The sequence below is a fragment of the Lemur catta genome, chromosome 1 (genome assembly GCF_020740605.2).
Source record: "Lemur catta isolate mLemCat1 chromosome 1, mLemCat1.pri, whole genome shotgun sequence".
NCBI lineage: Eukaryota > Metazoa > Chordata > Mammalia > Primates > Lemuridae > Lemur > Lemur catta.
The window spans coordinates 118,107,705-118,124,704 of record NC_059128.1 but is presented as its reverse complement, the minus strand read 5'-3'; the positions used below and the strand labels follow the sequence as shown (position 1 = coordinate 118,124,704).

General features: G+C 47.4%; 1 protein-coding gene across 1 annotated transcript in view; it reads left to right on the top strand.

The window, feature by feature from the left end:
* The first annotated feature begins 11,145 nt into the window (after positions 1-11,145).
* MED26 (mediator complex subunit 26) overlaps positions 11,146-17,000 on the top strand; it is a 47,661-nt gene continuing 41,806 nt past the window's right edge. Inside the window, exon 1 of the mRNA XM_045551703.1 lies at positions 11,146-11,480. Within this exon, the coding sequence (XP_045407659.1) occupies positions 11,409-11,480 (72 nt within the window). The 5' untranslated portion in view covers positions 11,146-11,408. The remainder of the gene's footprint in view (positions 11,481-17,000) is intronic.

Genomic DNA, 17,000 nt, shown 5'->3' with positions numbered 1-17,000 from the left:
GGGAGACTTGGTGGTTCTCATTTTCAGTCGTCGTAGCAGTGTCAATAAATCTGTCCTGAACCTTGATCCTCTTGCTGGACTTGAGTTCATACTCTATCCACTGTTACAAAGGCTGCTTCTGTCACCAGCATTGCAACCTTTGTTGGCTTCTCTCGTGAAGTTATTTCCTTGGGCACATAACCCATAGTACCGTTAGGCGCCATCAGTATGGCTTTAAGTGGTTTTTGTTTGTTTTACTTTGAAAGGTGTTTGTTTTTTCTTACTACCAGTGCATGTTCATTGTAGAAAAATTATAAAACACAGATTTGCTGCAAGGAAAAGAGTTACCCATAGTCACATTTCCCCCAGGAAACATCACCCTGGGCACACATCCTTCCAGCCTTTTCTCTGTGTATAACCATTTGGGTGTGGTGGTGTATGTGTTTTCTTTCTTTCTTTTCTTTCTTTTTTTTTTTTTTTTTTTGAGACAGGGTTTTGTTCTGTTGCCCAAGCTAGACTGCAGTGGTATCATCATAGCTCACAGCATAGCTCAAACTCCTGGGCTCAAGCAATCCTCCTGCCTCAGCCTCCTGAGTAGCTGGGACCTCCATGCTTGGCTAATTTTTCTATTTTTTTAGAAACGGGGTCTCGCTCTTGCTCAGGTTGGTCTGGAACTCCTGAGCTCAAGCGATTGTCAGTCCTCGGCCTCTCAGATGCTGGGATTATAGGTGTGAGCCACCTCCCCTGGACCATGCATTTTCTTTATGCTATCTTATCTGAGTATCTTCCGGCTTGGTTTCCTTACCTGATAATATGACCGTGTTTCCATGTCAGCAAATATGTTCTTTACTGCAATATCATTTTTAAATTAATTTAATTGATTGATTAAGTCAATCAATTAATGTTTTTAGAGCTTTATGGGTTCTGTGCAGTCATTGCCAAGGTGAGAAGCTGTATGTGGTGAATGCAGAAAAGGCCAGTGTGCAGTGCTTGTCCTGGCAGTGTGCACCTTGGGGTTCATGTTGGAACTTGTTTTGCTTCCTCTGCCCATGCTGTTTCAAGAAGTAGAACATGTCTTTGCTTTGCATGGGCTTCTCCTTGCACTTAGGTTATAACTGCCTGGAGCAGGGATTAGCAAAGGAAGGCCTGAAGGCCAAGTCCAGCCCACTGCCTGTTTTTGTAAATAAAGTTTTATTGGAACCTAGCCTTTGCATATGTACTGCCTGTGGCTGCTATGGCTGCTTTCATGCTACCACTGCAGAGTTGAGTAGTTGCAATGGACCATATGGCCCACAGAACAGAAAATGTTGCCTATCTGGCCCTTACCTGAAAAATTTGCCAACCCCTGAGCTAGGGGATGATGGAGAATCTTAGCCACTCAAAGCCACTCAAGCAGAATGATCCCTACTCCTTGCGGCCTGGATTTTAACAAAGACATTTGTGAACACGTTTTTCAAATTTGCCGAAAACCTCGCTGGCCCTTTCCAAGTGATGGAGTTAATAGACCAAAACTCAATTTTTTTCTTTCGATAGTTAGGGGAAGGATCCTTGAGAGTCCCTCACTGTTGCCATGTCGCAGACGAGACTCCCTTCTGAGACCTAGAACAGCAGCAGCACGAGGTATGGTAATAAGATCCCCTCTCCTCTGAAGTGGTTGGATTTGAAAAGCCAGCGAGGCTGTCATTAGTGAGGCATTTTCTTTTCATTGCAACTGTTTCATTATCTCCTTCTTAACCAAATTTGAGTTTATGACATATTCAACAAGCCTCCTGGTGTTTTCCTGTGTTGATAAAAGATGTATGCTGTTTGGGTATAAAGCAAAAGGCATGCTATCAAAAGAGAAAAAAAGGTGTAAATTCTGCTTGGGGTTTGTTTTCACCATTCCCTTGATTTTCATTATTATGCAGAGAAAAGCACTTGATCTGCTTCAAGCCCCTCTCCTGGCACTTGAGAGTTCCTGGAAGTGAGAGTTTGGTAGAAGCAAGTATTCCTGAATGAGAAACCAGGCAAAAGGGTCTTAGCAAAGTGGAAATTCAAAGTCCATGTTTTTCAGTAAGAAAATGGCAAAAACTAACTCAGTGGATGCCTTGATAGCTTTCTTCTTGGTCAGTGGGTTGTATTGGATTACAGCAGCCCAAGTCTGGCCTACTACGTTTTTAAATGGTTACATAAAAGCAAAAGAAGAAAATTATGTGAAATTCAAAAATTTTTTATCCATAAATAAAGTTTTGTTGGAACGCTCTCCTGCCCGTTTGTTTATATATCACCTGTGGCTGCTTTCGTGCTACAAGGGCAGGATTGAGTCCCTGCAGCAGAGACCATGTGGCCTGCAAAGGTGAGCATAGGTACTCTCGGAGCCTTTATGGAAAAATTTGCCGACCTCTGGATGGGACAACTAAAAAAAAAAAAAGATATCTGACAAGTGGATCCCATTCGTTGATGTCTAGTTCCCACTCTTGCTGTCATTATTGTCATGGCACTTGGTGGTAAATGTGGGCACAGGAGGATGGTCTGTGCCAAGGGAGTTGGAGAAGTTATTTTAGGGGAAAACAGCTTTGGTGCATCTAATTAGAATTTATTGTGCACATGAGAAAAAGGTAGAAAAGGTGGTTGTAGCAGAAAGCAAGATGGAGGTGTGGCTCAGATCCAGGCTCTGTCACTTAGAGTTGGACTTGGGACAGCATCTTGGTCTCTCTGCACCTCATGTCCTCATCTGTGACTTGGGGATAGTGAGGCAGAAAAGCCTCAATATGGGCCTATAAGCTGCTTAATACAGGGCAGGCACTCAATAAGCCACCACTGTTTTTATCAGTATTGTTGCTTCTATTTAAAAGACCTCCTGGCAGGGCTTTGTGAGGCTAAAATGTGATGGTGTATTAGTCTGCTAGGGCTGCCATAACAAAATACTATAGATCGAGTGGTTTAAACAACAGAAATTTATCTTCTCACAGTTCTGGAGGCTAGAAGTCCAAGATCAAAGTGCTGGCAGGGTTGGTGCCTGGTGAGGGCTCTCTTCCTGGCTTGTAGATGGCCACCTTCTCACTGCGTCTTCATGTGGCATTTTCTCTGTGCTCATGCCTATCTGGTGTCTATTCCTGTTCTTTTTTTCTTTTTTCTTTTTTGTAGACAGGGTCTCACTCTGTTGCCCAGGTTAGAGTGCAATGCTGTCATCATAGCTCACTACAACCTTAAACTCCTGAGCTCAAGCAATCCTCCTGCCTCAGCCTCCTGAGTAGCTGGGACTATAAGTGTATGCCACCATGCCCAGCTAATTTTTCTGTTTTTTGTAGAGATAGGGGGTCTCACTATGTTGCCCAGTCTGGTCTCAAACTCCTGGCGTCAAGTGATCATCCTGCCTTTGCCTCTCAAAGTGCTAGGATTGTAGGTATGAATCACCACACACAGCTTTTCTTTCTTTTTTTATAAGGACAGGAGTTCTATCAGATTAAAGCCCCCACCCTTATGCCTCATTTAACTTTAATTACCTCCTAAAAGGCCCTTTCTCAAATACATTCACATTGGAGGTTAGGGCTTCAACATATGAATTTGGGGGCTGATACAATTAAGTTCATATCAGATGCTCAAAGGTCTGGCCTGTCATAACTATTCAACAACTGCTGTTAATTCATCTGCTTGGCTTATAGTATGCTTTGAGGCATTAAAAAAAAAACCCAAGGAACTGGTGTGGTCTAGAAAGTACCCTGAGAAGTTCCATGAAGGGATTTTGTCTCCTGATGCTCCAGAGGAGAGAGTTTGTGTATGAATGGATGCTGGCCTCCACCACGGGCTCTCAGATTTTAACATCTGCATGAATTCCCTGGAGAGTCTTGGTGAGATGTAGATTCTGCCTAACAGGTCAAGGGCATGTAGGCTGAAAGCCAGCATTTCTAAGGAGCTTCCTGGTAATGGCAATACTGCTGGTCCCTGGACCACACTTTGAGTAGCAGGGGCCTGTGCTGACCAGTCCAGTAACCACTAGCCACATGTGCCTATTTCAGTCTCTGTCTTAGTTAACTAAAGCTCAAAAATCCAACTGCTCAGTCACAGTAACTGCATTTCATTGTAGAAAGTTCTAATTAGGCAGCACTGCATCTAAAGGAGAGGGTGGTTAGCTTTTTCTTTAAAGGACCTGTAATTGTTTCTTCTCACTGCTGTAACAAATGATCACAGCCTTCATGGCTTTAAACAACACAGATTTACTCTCGCAGTTCTAGAGGTCAGAGGTCCAAAATGGGTCTCCCTGGGCTAACGTCAAGGTGTTGGCAGAGCTGGTTCCTTCTGGAGGCTCCAAGGGAGAATCTGTTTCCTTGCTTTCTGCAGCTTCTAGACACTGCCTGATCATGGGTTCACAGCATTCCTCCATCTTCCAAGCCAGCAGTGGCCTCTAGAGTCTTTCATGGTGTCCTCTCTCTAATTCTGACTCTTCTACCGCTTTCTTCCCCATTTAAGAATGCTTGTGATTACGTTAGGTCCACCAGGATAATCTGCTACCTTAAAGTCCATTGATAAGCATCTTTATTCCATCTGCAACCTGAATTCTCCCTTACCATGACATATTTACAGGTTTCGGGAATTAGGATGGAGACATCTTAGGGCAGGAGCAATTACTCTGCCCAACACAGAGGCAAATTGTAAATATTTGTGGACAAGTGAAGACTACAGACTGCCTCAGGACAAGCATTGCTACCAGTTGAGTTTTCCACAAACTTAAGAAAAAGACTTTGGAGCTCTTTGAGCTTTGTGGAGTTTGGAATTGCAGAGAAGGGGTTGTGACCATGTACGGTGAAACCCTGTGCTGTCTCTGACTGGCCAAGCAGTTTGGGGGACTTCATTCCTCCTTTTTGGACATCAGTTTCTTCCTCTGTGGCAAGGTAGCACGGGACCAGGTACAGGTTGAATCTCCCTTATCCGAAATACTCAGGACCAGTGTTTCAGATTTCAGCCTTTTTTGGATTTTGGAGTATTTACGTTATACTTAAGCAGTGAGCATCCCAAATCCTGAAACCTGGAGTGCTCCATCAGGTGTTTCCTTTGAGCATCATGTCAGCACTCAAAAAGTTTCAGATTTCGGAGCATTTCGGATTTGGGGTTTTCAGATTTGGGATGTTTAACTTGTACGGGCCGGGACTTGCCATTCCCTCCTTCCTCTGTGTAGCCTGCAGTCAGTGTGTTTGTCGGAGGAGGCACTCTGTGGCATACACCATATCATATTCCCTCTCTTGGCGTGGCCTTCTGTGTTGGGGTACAACTCCTCACCTTTGTTTCTGGGAAGTTCTGTTGGCCGGTGTGGGGTCTCCTGTTGTTGCTTCTGTGTGCTCCAACCTTCTTTACGGCCTTCCCATTGGTTTTCGACATCAGCTCCTTGGTCCTTCTCTCCTGTCTCCTTTTTGGGGAAATGGCTTGTCCCTGATTTGGTTCAAAGTCTGGGTACCCTGAGCTCTAAGCCAGACTCATCATCCTGCCGCAAATCCAGTCACATGACTTTGGCCAGGGCACTCCTCTAAGGAGCAAGGACCACATCACCTGGTTGGATGGTTAGGTGCCCCAGTGGGACAGGTGTACAAGGAAAAAACGCATTTGGGGGTAGCGAGGAAGGAGGCTGGCCAGGAACCAGGGTGGCGTGTGCATAGGGCATGTGTAGGGGGTGGGTGGGGTGTGCGTGTGTGCGCTGGACTCCTGGCACGTGACAAGGAGACCTTGCAAGGCCAAGGGTTTAGGCAAGAGGAAGTGGAAGACCACTGAGTTTTTGGAGCTGTGGAGCAAAATGATCCAAATCTCATGTCAGAAAGAGCTGTCTGGAAGTGTGGCTGCCACAGGTGGCAGGGAGGACAGTCAAAGGCAAGGTTTGGGCAGGGAACAGGTTCAGGGAAGGAGAGGAACCCACGAGACTCACAGCTGAAGGCAAACAAGAGCCAGGCATGGTGGGTCACACGTGTAGTCCCAGCCCCTTGGGAGGCCAACGCAGGAGGATCACTCGAGCCTTGGAGTTTGAGACTAGCCTGAGCAACATAGCAAGACCCCTTCTCTAAAAAAAAAAAAAATTTGTTTTTAATTAAATAAATAAAAACAGAAGCAAACACCGGCAGGAGGGGGCAGGACTTAAGTAGCGTGAAGGCAGGAGAGTACACTTTGGAATTCCAGCTGTACCATTCGGGAGCTAAGTGATCAGGGCTGAGTCTCCTGACTCTTCAACTTCAAGCCCTTTGCATGTGTCACCTGAGGATTCTAATAGTAACTGTGTCTCGGTTACCTAGGGCAGCATAACAAATTACTCCAATACCTAGTGGCTTAAAACAACTATCATGTAGTCACAGCTCTGTGGGCAGGACACGGCAGGGTTATCTCTGATCCGACAGGTCTCCACTGGGGCTGGAATCCAAGGGGGCCTCTCCACTCACATGTCTGACACTTCAGCCAGGATGGACCAGTAAACAAGTATCGGTCCTAACTGTCTCTGGGCTCCTCGCTCTCCTCCAAGGGCCTCTCCCCTCTGCCATGCAGCCCTCCAACACCACGGTCACCAGATTCTGACAAGGCAGCTCAGTGCTCCTAGGACTACAAAGGCAGAAGCTGCCAGCCAGCCTCCTCCTCCTATTTTTTTTTAATTTTATTTTAATAGGTTTATTGAGTTATAGAATTCACATATAGTTCACCTATTTAAAATGTATGATTCACTTGGTTTTGGTATATTTACAGAGTTGTGCAACCATCTCCACAATCTAATTCCAGAACATTTTTATCACCCCCAAAGGAAACCCCATCCCCCAACCCCTGGCAGCCACTAATCTGCTTTCTATCTCTGTTGATTCCCCTGTTCTGGACGTTTCATATCAGTGGAATCACACTGTGTGGCCTTTGGTGTCTGGTTTCTTGCACTCAACGTCATGTTTCCAGGGTTCATCCACGTTGTAGCAGGTGCCAGTGCTTCGTGCTTTTTACGGCTGAGTACTGTTCCATTGTGTGGATATGCCACATTTCATCCATTCGCCCACTGATGGGCATTTGGGGTGTATGCACTTTGTGGCTATGATGAGTAATGCTGCTGCGGGCATTTACATGTACAAGTCTTCGTGTGACTGCGTGTTGTCAGTTTTCTTGGGGGGATCCCTAGGAGTGGAATTGCCGGGTCGTATGGTAACTACCAGGCCTTCTTAAAGCCTTAGCCTGGACTGGGCAGAGTGTGGCTTCCACTGCATTCTTTTGGCCAAAGTGAGTTGCAGACCCAGCCCAACATCAAGGGAGGGATGACACAAGGATCTGAAACCCCATAAAGGGGGTTGATGGGGTCCTTATGTAAAGTCTTCAGCATGGGCCCTGACACTAAGTAGGTACTCAGCAAATATTACTCCCATTGTTACTCTCTTAATTGCTAAGAATAATGATACAAAACTGGGGCAGTAAGGAAAACACAAACTTTTGAGACTTAGAGCTGCATTTATTAGCCTGATAGAAAATCCATCATCAGGATTTCGGAGATTACAGCACTGGCTTTAGATTAGCCGTACCAGAGTCAGATGGTGCGAGGGAGGCTCACAGGGATCAAAACAACCCCAGCACTTGACAAGATGACTAGGAGATAATACATATTAATTCTAGGAAATGTGGAGCTATTCTAGGAAAAAGTATAAGAAAGTAAACTCCACCGATCATTCTATGCGTCAGAGATAACTACTGTAAATATTTTGGTTTCTTTCTGTTCAGCATTTTTTCTATGTATCATATGTGTAAGCATATATATTTTAATAAAACTAAAATTCAGATCATAATGTATATAGTGTATATGCTGCATTTTATCATTTATTGGGAGCATTTCTCCATTCTATTCAATACTGGTTTTTAATGGCTACCTGATGCGCGCGCGCGCGCGCACACACACACACACACATACATACATACATACATACATACATGTTTTATTTATTTACTTTTGAGGTTGCAATACAGCAGCGTACAGCTTGGTGAATTTCTGCATGTACATACATCAGTGGGACCACCACTCAGGCTGAAGTACAGAATGTTGCAAAACCCAGAAGGCTCCCTGTGACCCCTTGCAGTCCAAAACCTTCCCATTATGGGGCACTGACATATGCCTCTATTATGGGGCACTTGGGTTGCTTCCAATCTTTTGCTCTTACAAACAATGCTGCAGTGAACTTCCTCGTACATACACATTTATCCGCATCTGATTACTTCCTTTGGATGCATTTCTAGAAGTTGTGAAACACTGGGTCAGAGGGTATGAAGGTATTGAAATAGTCCCAGTTGAAGTGCAGGAGCAGGGTTTGTGCATCTTTTTGTATCCTCCTACTTGAAGACATGATAAAAATTGAGTTCTCTTGCCTTTGATTCTCTTTCTAAAAAAGCAGCTTATGTTTCAGGGCCAGTCAAAACCAATTAAAATTGGTTTCATTTACTGCAATGCTAAGCTGAACTCAGAAATCCATTTCTAGGTACTTTTGAGATTATTGATATGGTTGAATGCGTTAATATATAAGAAAGGGTTGTTTTTTTAAAAATTTCCACCAGACTCTTAAACTCAGAGCAAACATAAGGATTGAAGTGTGGTAGTTGATTCTGTCACATTTTTTTTTCTTACTAATCATTGGAGCCCCCACATCCCTTATTAGGGTAAGTTGGGTAACTTTCTCTCCTTTAAATGGCCTGTTTCCTAGGGGCTTGCTTCTGAAATAAGTCTGGTGAGCCGTTCCTGCTGTTGCTCCTTGCCACCATATGGTGTCGCTGTTGAAGACAGGTCCTGTACAGTTGTGGGAACCAGCCTGCTCACAGCTTCCTCTAAAATGCTTGCGCATATCCAGGTTCTTACTTGGGCCACAGCATTTAGTCAAGATCCCACTCCTTCACTGTCAAGCTTGGCTGAAGATGCTCTCCACATGGCCTCCCAAAACTAACTTCCCTGGCTCTTCCCATGGCAAGTGCAAGTTATGGTCTCAGAGCCCCTTCCTCTCCCTTTCTGTTGGGGAGCCCCAGGCTAAGAGTTGAGGCTGCTTTATCAAGGACATTCCAAGCAGAAAAGATCTTGTCCTCTCAGGACAGTGGGGCTGTTGCTCTCTGTACCTAATACAAGAGGATTTGCCTCACAGCCCACCTTTGCTTAACTCAACAGGAACCACTTCAAGTATCTTCTTCTCAAAGTAGAAGGTCATCTAGGTGAACTGCAGTATCTAGCCTGGACCTAAGAGAAGCTGTTAACATTTCCAGACTACTGTTTGGAGGCTGATTTGATCTTTATCCTTACAAGCTCCCTTTTATATACAGTAAATGTGGAGTAAAACTATGTATGTATCTATGTGTGTGTGTATCCTCCTGTGTGTACAGCATCTGTTACATTTTATGTTTCATTCATTCAAGAACTGTATGTTGAGGCCCACAGTATACCAGATCTGTGGAAACTTAAATGCATACGTATGTCTGGGTGTGTGTATACATCTAAAAAGTATTTGATGAAACATTCACGCACTCATTGCATAAATATTAATAAGTACTTTTCTATCTACTGTGGAAACCGAAACCAGCCAGTGCTCTTGGGGAACTCAGTCATACTAACGCTTCTTAGTTTTAAAAAAACAGGTAAGTTGAGTACTTTTCAAATTTTTCTTAAAATAACTTGATCTGTGCAAAATAAATTGCCTGTTTCTCTGTAATCCTTGATTTTAAAAAAATTGTACAGCTGAGTTAGAATTTGACAGGTAGAACCAGAATATGTCTGGGGAAGGGCTTGTTTGTTTTGCTTATCTAGAGTGAGATAAAAATTATCTCCAAATGGGCCAGTTTCCAACTTGGACCATGTACACAAAGCACCACCTTCTAGGAGAGAGTAAATTAGAAGTATTTTGCCAATGTTTATTTTCTCCTGCAAGTGTAATTAAAACTTTTCACGTGTGCAGCAGCAAACAACCACAGCCACGTGCAGAAGCAGCAGCCCGTTTCTGCAAATAAAAACACTTCCCAGAAGCACGACAAATGTTAAGACTAACAGGTGTTGCCCAGATCCAAGGCGCACATCTGGTTCTCATCATCCGTCTTCCTTCTGTTTTAAATCTAGGTCTTCCTGTAACAACAAAGAAAAAAAAGTTATTTCTCCCGAGGCCGCTGCTAATAATCCACTGAGCCTGCCTTTCCGCCCCTTCTCATAACAGCATTTCTAACAGAGCTCCCGGAGAGCAGGGAGACAGCAATTACACGGGCAGTAAGGTGGAAGGAGGAGGGCAGCCCTTCAACTTGACATCAACAGTTCTGGGTTTGACCTAGAACTTTGGGTAACCTTGGGCCTCAGTTTCCGCCTTTGTAAAAATGTTTGGTTCAGAGAATGAGGGTTTCGGTTTTACAGCATCGCCACTATGCGATGCAAGGTGGAAAGTTCTTTCAAACCAGGGGTTCTCACATGGGGCACAGTCATCCCCCAGGAGACGCCGGCAATGACTGGGAACCGGGGATGGGGGCAAGGAGAGCCCGGGGATACTGCGCGACACCGGCCCGTCCTAATCCCAGGTGCCCAGGTTGAGAAGCCGCGGCGTGGACCCCGGTTTGCAACCTCGGGCTCTCCAGCTTTCCCAGCTGGGGCGGCGGCCCCTGTTCCCGCGGCCGGGGACGCGCGTGGCTATGGAGACCCCCGCCCCGCGCCCATACCCTCCGGAGGGGCGGGGGCTGCCTCCTAAGCTCCTCCTCCGGCCCTTCCGCGCGCGAAATCACAACGTGGACGTCTGGTTTTCTCGGCTCCAGCGAAAAGCTTGGCAACTTCTCTGCCCGCGACTCCCGACCCTCCGTCACGCGCGGGGCAGCCTCCACCTCGCGAGAAGAGACTCTCCCACTCCCGCGGCCGCTGCGATCGCCCGGGTTCGAGGATTCGGCGCGCGCGTTTCGGTCGGAAGGCCCCGCCCTCGACCCGGGCGGGGGCGGGGTCTCCAGGTACCATCCGTTGCCCCGCCCAACCGCCTCCCAACGGCTCCCTAGGCCCGGCGGAGGGGGAGGACGGCGCGACGGGACGAAGGCGCCTGCGCGCGCAGGCGCAGAGGCGCGGGGCGTGTCACCCATGCAGCCCCGCCCAGGCCTGGCGTTTTCGCCCGCCCCATCTCCCAATCTCCTCAGCGTGGCGGCTACGCTGCGTGCGGCGCGGGTTACCCAGGGTGCTCCGCGCGGGGGCAGCTCACTGGAGTTTGGTTCTCGAGGTGGCGGCAGCGGTGGCTGCGGCTCCGGCGGCTCCTCCTCCTCCTCTTTTGGTGGCGGCGGCGGCCCGGGCCCGAGACCCGGCCCCGGCTCCCCTCTCCGCCACCCCGCGCGCCCCTAGTTCCCCCGGCGCCGCGGGGAACATGCGGCTCCGCTCCCGGAGGCCGGCGAGTGAGTGACCCCCGTCCCCCGCCTCAGCCCGCCCGCCCGCTGGCCCGGCCGCTCCCCCCCGCCTCGCCCAGGCAATGACAGCGGCTCCGGCGTCTCCGCAGCAGATCAGGGACCGGCTGCTGCAGGCCATCGACCCCCAGAGTAACGTAAGTACCCGCCGCGCGAGACGGGACGGAGGCCGCGTGGGCCCGGGACCCTCCCCCTCCCCCGTGCCCCTCGTCAGCAGGGCTTTGGGGCACCCTCTGGCGCCCACCTTTCCCCGAGGGCCGCTGCCATCTCTGTCTCTCGCCTCCTGGTCCCGGGCCGAGGTCAGGTCGGGCAGCCCGGCAGCGCTCGGTACGTGAGGCCGAGGCTTCCGTGCGGCCTGGGCGGAGGGAGTAGACAGGGGTTTAGGCCAGAGCCTTTCACCCCCTTCTGCTCCAGCTCTACGACCCTCGCTGCTCTGAACAGAGCTTACCTGCCTCACCGGCCCCCAGGGAACCGAGACCCCCCCGGGAAGCCCTCCCTGCGGGGGGAGGGGAGGGAGAAAGGCTGTGAAGCAACTGGTGTCCGGGGTATGACTCCGGGAACCTGTGTCTTCCGTGTGTCGGTTTTCTGGGTGATCAGGGAAGTTCTCCTTTCCTCTACTTCTGGCTGGAAGCACTTTCGTGGCTTCCGAGAGAACCCTCAGCCTGTTTTGCCCCTAGTTGCGTGTCCAAGGTGCGTGGAGAGTGCCCCTCCGTTCTGTGACTGGACATGCCTTTGCCGAATCCATCTCGGGGTTGCTGTGGACGAAGGATGATCTTGGGGAGGGTGGGAGCCTTCCTGTTGCCTTTCTGGGCCTAAGTGCCTCTGACTGAGCCAGAGCCCCATTTTTGGGGTAGCGAATTAGAGGTAATTGTTTTCTCTCTTGTTTACCCAAGAGCCCTGCTTTGGTTGTCCCATATCCTGGCTTGGGGGTCTCAGCCTGGTGGTTTGTGACCTAGGCTGTCAGGGTTAACTCCAGGGTGTTGCTTTCTCAGGTGCCCCTTTGCTGAGGCTACTGTTTGCAGAGGGATCTCCCCCTTCCCTTCCGGGTGTATATATATGTGTGTGTGTGTGTAGGGGAAGACTGATCCGTTCTCACATTTTCTCCAAGGATTTGTTGGCAACAGGGGTCAGTTTTCCCCATGGTAGGAGCAGGGCAATAGGAAGGTACAGTAGCATCCAGGTATGAAGTAAGCCCGGTATTTGTGGGGAGACCAGGAAGTGGCCATTGAGATCACTTTTAAATATGCTGTGGATGGAAGAAACAATTGTCTTGAGCTTGGCCAGGTAACTCAGGTTTCTCTCTGCTTTTCTTTAACGTGAGCTTGGCTAATTACTCTTAGTGTGCTTAACTCTGGTATTTTTGGATAATTCACATTGGTTTGTATAATGTTGGTAGAGATTGAGGGGTTGTGATCTTTTTAAGGTTCTGATTGCTTTAACATATGTAATTATCTTACTCCTGGTCTTTAGTTCCCATTAAAATTGACTTGATGGTAATTGTCTTTAACAAACATTATATACATTTTTGTTGTGATTTGGAGGGTGGAGTAGCCACAGGCTATATAAAACCTTCTAGAATGTCCTTTTTGCAGTAAGTGGTGCCACTGCAATTCTAAGACTGAAATATTAGAGGATAAAAGAAGTGACGTGAAAAAATAGTCTTGGTGACTTTTGCATCTTTTGTGGAGCCAGAGTGTAATTTCTTGAATTCCACGCATTCACTCCCCTTCAGAAGAATCTGAGAAGTTGCTGAGATATTAGCACTGATCCCTAATGCCACCTAGGAGAGCTTTAGGATCAGAAGGCACTTTGACAGGCAGTCAGGATGCTGTAGATTAGGTGGGACACTGCCTTCAGGGGGTTTAAGTTAATCTAATCTAAAGGGTTCCTTGGTGTAGAAGAGAGGAGGAGGAAACAAACCTTAGTTTCCAGTATCTTACCATGTGCAAAAATGTTACATAGGCCCATAGTTAGGTCACGTGGCCTGGAATTCACATTTCATATGGCTAATTTGGGGGGACTCCAGTGATGGGTGTGGGTAGAATCCTTCTAATGTGGTGGATGGAATTGGGAAATCATCTCTTTGAGTGATAAGGAAAATGCCTTTTTTAAATGCTGCCATTGTCAGTGACTGCCCTTGAGTATTAAGAGCCATTTGACAGGAGTATGGCTTTGGGCGAACACTGTATAGAAACTCAGAGCTTTGGTGGGCAAGGTTGCCAGCAGAGGTGGCGTGACAGCTCAGCATATCTGTGCATCTGTAGTTTCTCTTGGATCGATCTGGGCTCAGGTGAGAGCAGGATGGCTCCAGCACAGGCATTACTGGCTTACAACTCTCTCTTCTCTGTCTTGTCCAATTATGAACTCCACTACTGGATAGTTAGTTGACACATATTTAAGATGCTCATGGAAAAAAAAATGGGGACAGTGTTGAAGAGCCAACACTAAAATTAAACCTCTTCTGAGAGAAGCGACAGAGAATTGTGTCATGTAATGCTTACCTTTATGGGCATGCAATTATGGTTAACAAACTTAGCTATTGCTTGAAAAATCAGTGCCAGGCAGCTGACCTAAAATCTACAAGTATCTACAAAGTTAGGGAAGTGACAAAGTAATGTTTACTGACCATCTCCTTGACAAAGGACTTCTTAAGAGGAAAGTTGTTTCTTTGCTCTAAGTTTTAACTTCTGGAGTACCTATTTGAAGTTCTACAGCAGCTGGCTCAGAGTTAATTTCTGCCAATTCAATGATAAAGTAAATGCTCTACTCTCCTTTTCAAAAGGCAACTAACAGTTTTTCAGAACAGATGAAGCCTTGCTCTTTTCTTGGTAGCATTAGCCCAGGGTGTTGAAAATCTCTCTGAAGTGCAGTGTGTATGTGATTGTTCCAGCTTAATTTTGCTGCATTATGGGTAAAGTGAAGGACTGTGTCTTACTCGTGCACAGAAATTATAACAGGTCTCCATCAAGTGCAGTCTCCTTAGCAGGTGACTAGGTTCCCATTTGCTTTGGACACTCATTGTTTTACGAAAGTACAGGCTCTGTCTTCCCCAGCACAATGTGGATTCTTGAGGATGTTTTATTTCTTGTCTTCTCCCTTTAGAGCAGAAGCGTTAGGCACATTTTCTCTGTGCCAGTTAAACTGACTGAATCCTAGCATCCTTCTTGGACCTATGGCTGAGGAGCTACATTTGAGCCCTCTTATCAAGAAGGCTTGGTGACTGATCTATGCTCAGAATTTCAGTCATGGAATATTCTAGTGCAGAACTTTGGAGATTGAAAGAACCACAGGTGGCTTGAGATCCTACTCTGCGGAACCGTGAAGAACACGCATGTTAAATGACGGTTGACAGACTTGGCTTACTGCATCCCCATGACAAGTTAAATAGCAGTACAGGGCAGGGCTTGCCAAAGGCAGATGAGTGTCCCTGTGTTCGGAGCAGGGAGAGGCCGAGAAGGCCCTGTGGAGAAGAGGGACTTGAACTAGCCCCGGAGGTCTATGTAAATGCCTCCCAGCTGTCAGGCTCTGGAGCAGGAACCCCCTCTGGAGCTACTTTCTTCCTCACAGTTCTGCAGGCATCAGGAACCAAGGAGAGGTGACCAAGGGACTTTGCAGAGAGACACAAACTGGAAAGATAATTTTCCCACCCAGGAATTAGAAGGTTAAGACATTGCTTAGCTTCGCTGGCCTGTAGGTTCCTTGTCTGCATAATGGTATTGGAAACTGATGGGTGTGCCCCGGAAAGCTCCTTCCAGATCCAGGTTCAGAGTCTGGAAGAGACAGCAGAGGCTAACATGAATTGTTCTAGAAGATTTTTTTAAAAAACTGTTTATTTTTTAAAAATATTCTTGCAAGGGACATTGTGTGAACTTTCTCAAATGATGAAATTCTAAACAGAGATGTACGTTTAACATTAGTTTGTGTAGCACCCTCATAGAGTGTTCCGCTTTCTCCCAGCAGCCTTGTAAGGGGGCATGGGCCTAAGCCACTCTCCCTCTTTACAGGTGCAGAAGCCAACAGCATCTCGATTATAGGTGCTGTCCAACGGGTATCTCCGCCGCTAGCAGAGGACAAGATGCTTTTCCTTCTTAATGGGAGATGAAGGACCCAAAGCTAAGGACTTACCCAGTGTTATTAAGTGACAGTCTTTTCGACTCTAAACCCCACCACACTGCTCTTGAGGGATGGCCTCAAAAGAGGCACGAGTAGGCAGTGTTCTTGAGCTGGTAAGAAAAGATGTGGGGAGCCTGTTACGTCCCACACAAGTTTATATGAGATTACAGCTGGGGCTAGATTTACCTGTGATAGATCTAACAGGGTGACAATATGAGACAGCCTGTCCCATAAACATCTTAAGGTCTCTCTGTCACTGACAGAATCCTGGGCTGGACCATGGTGTGGAAACTGCCAGCTGGCACGGAACTTTTTGTGAATCTTGTGTGCTCACTTCACTTTCTGCTACAAGATTACAGTACTTTTGATATTAATTTAAAATGCTATTGGTCCTACAGACAAGAGGAATTGTAAAATTGCAAAATGGAGGACTGTGAATTCTCATCCTCTCCAATATATTAGAGGACATGAAACCCAAACATGCAGATGTTGCCTGATCCCACCAATTGCTCGAATTAGGTGACATTCCCCTTCTTGCTTTGTATACTGTGGCCAGGATGGCGAGAGGAGCAGTGTTGTGTTCTATGACTTTGTGAAACAGGTGTAAATCTTTGTTTGTTACTCTGCACCTCGGGAGAAGGTAGACTTTACAGTCGGTCCTCACTGAGGTTTCTGGGTGGTCCTCAGAGTATGTTGTCCTAGCTGAAGGTCCCAGAGGCCTGGAAGACTGTCCAAGACCAGCCTGTGGACTTTTGTCCTGGATACAGATGTAAAAAGGTGACCGTGGCCCCCTTAGCTCCTGGGCTCAAGATGCAACTGTGTGTGGTAGGACACCATCCACCCCTGCCCCACACTCCCAGGGTGCCAAGCTCAGAGTTACGTGAAGGAGGGGCAGCTGGCTCACCTTGGCTTTGATTTTGATTCTTCTCAGACCGAATTCCAGTTTAACTAGAACTGACCCGGCCTGGTCTCCAGGTGACTGCAATCTAGCGGGTAGGCCTCCTGCCCACTCCCCCACTAGAAATCTCCTTCTGGAAGCTGGGTGCTTTGTCTCTGTCAGTGAAAGTTGTGCTTTGTCTTTTTATTCCCGGTGGTGGGCTGTCCTGAGTCTCCCATGTCCCTTCAGGGCCCAGTGGCTGGTTGTCAGAATGGGTGACTGAGTTTGTGCTTCAGTGGGTGGCAGCAAAGGCAGTGCATTTTTTTTTTTTTTTTGAGACAGAGTCTCACTTTGTTGCCCAGGCTAGAGTGAGTGCCGTGGCGTCAGCCTAGCTCACAGCAACCTCACACTCCTGGGCTTAAGCGATCCTACTGCCTCAGCCTCCCGAGTAGCTGGGACTACAGGCATGTGCCACCATGCCCGGCTAATTTTTTTTGCTATATATATTTTTAGTTGGCCAGATAATTTCTTTCTATTTTTAGTAGAGACGGGGTCTCACTCAGGCTGGTCTCGAACTCCTGACCTCGAGCGATCCACCCGCCTCGGCCTCCCAGAGTGCTAGGATTACAGGCGTGAGCCACCGCACCCGGCCAAGCAGTGCATTTTT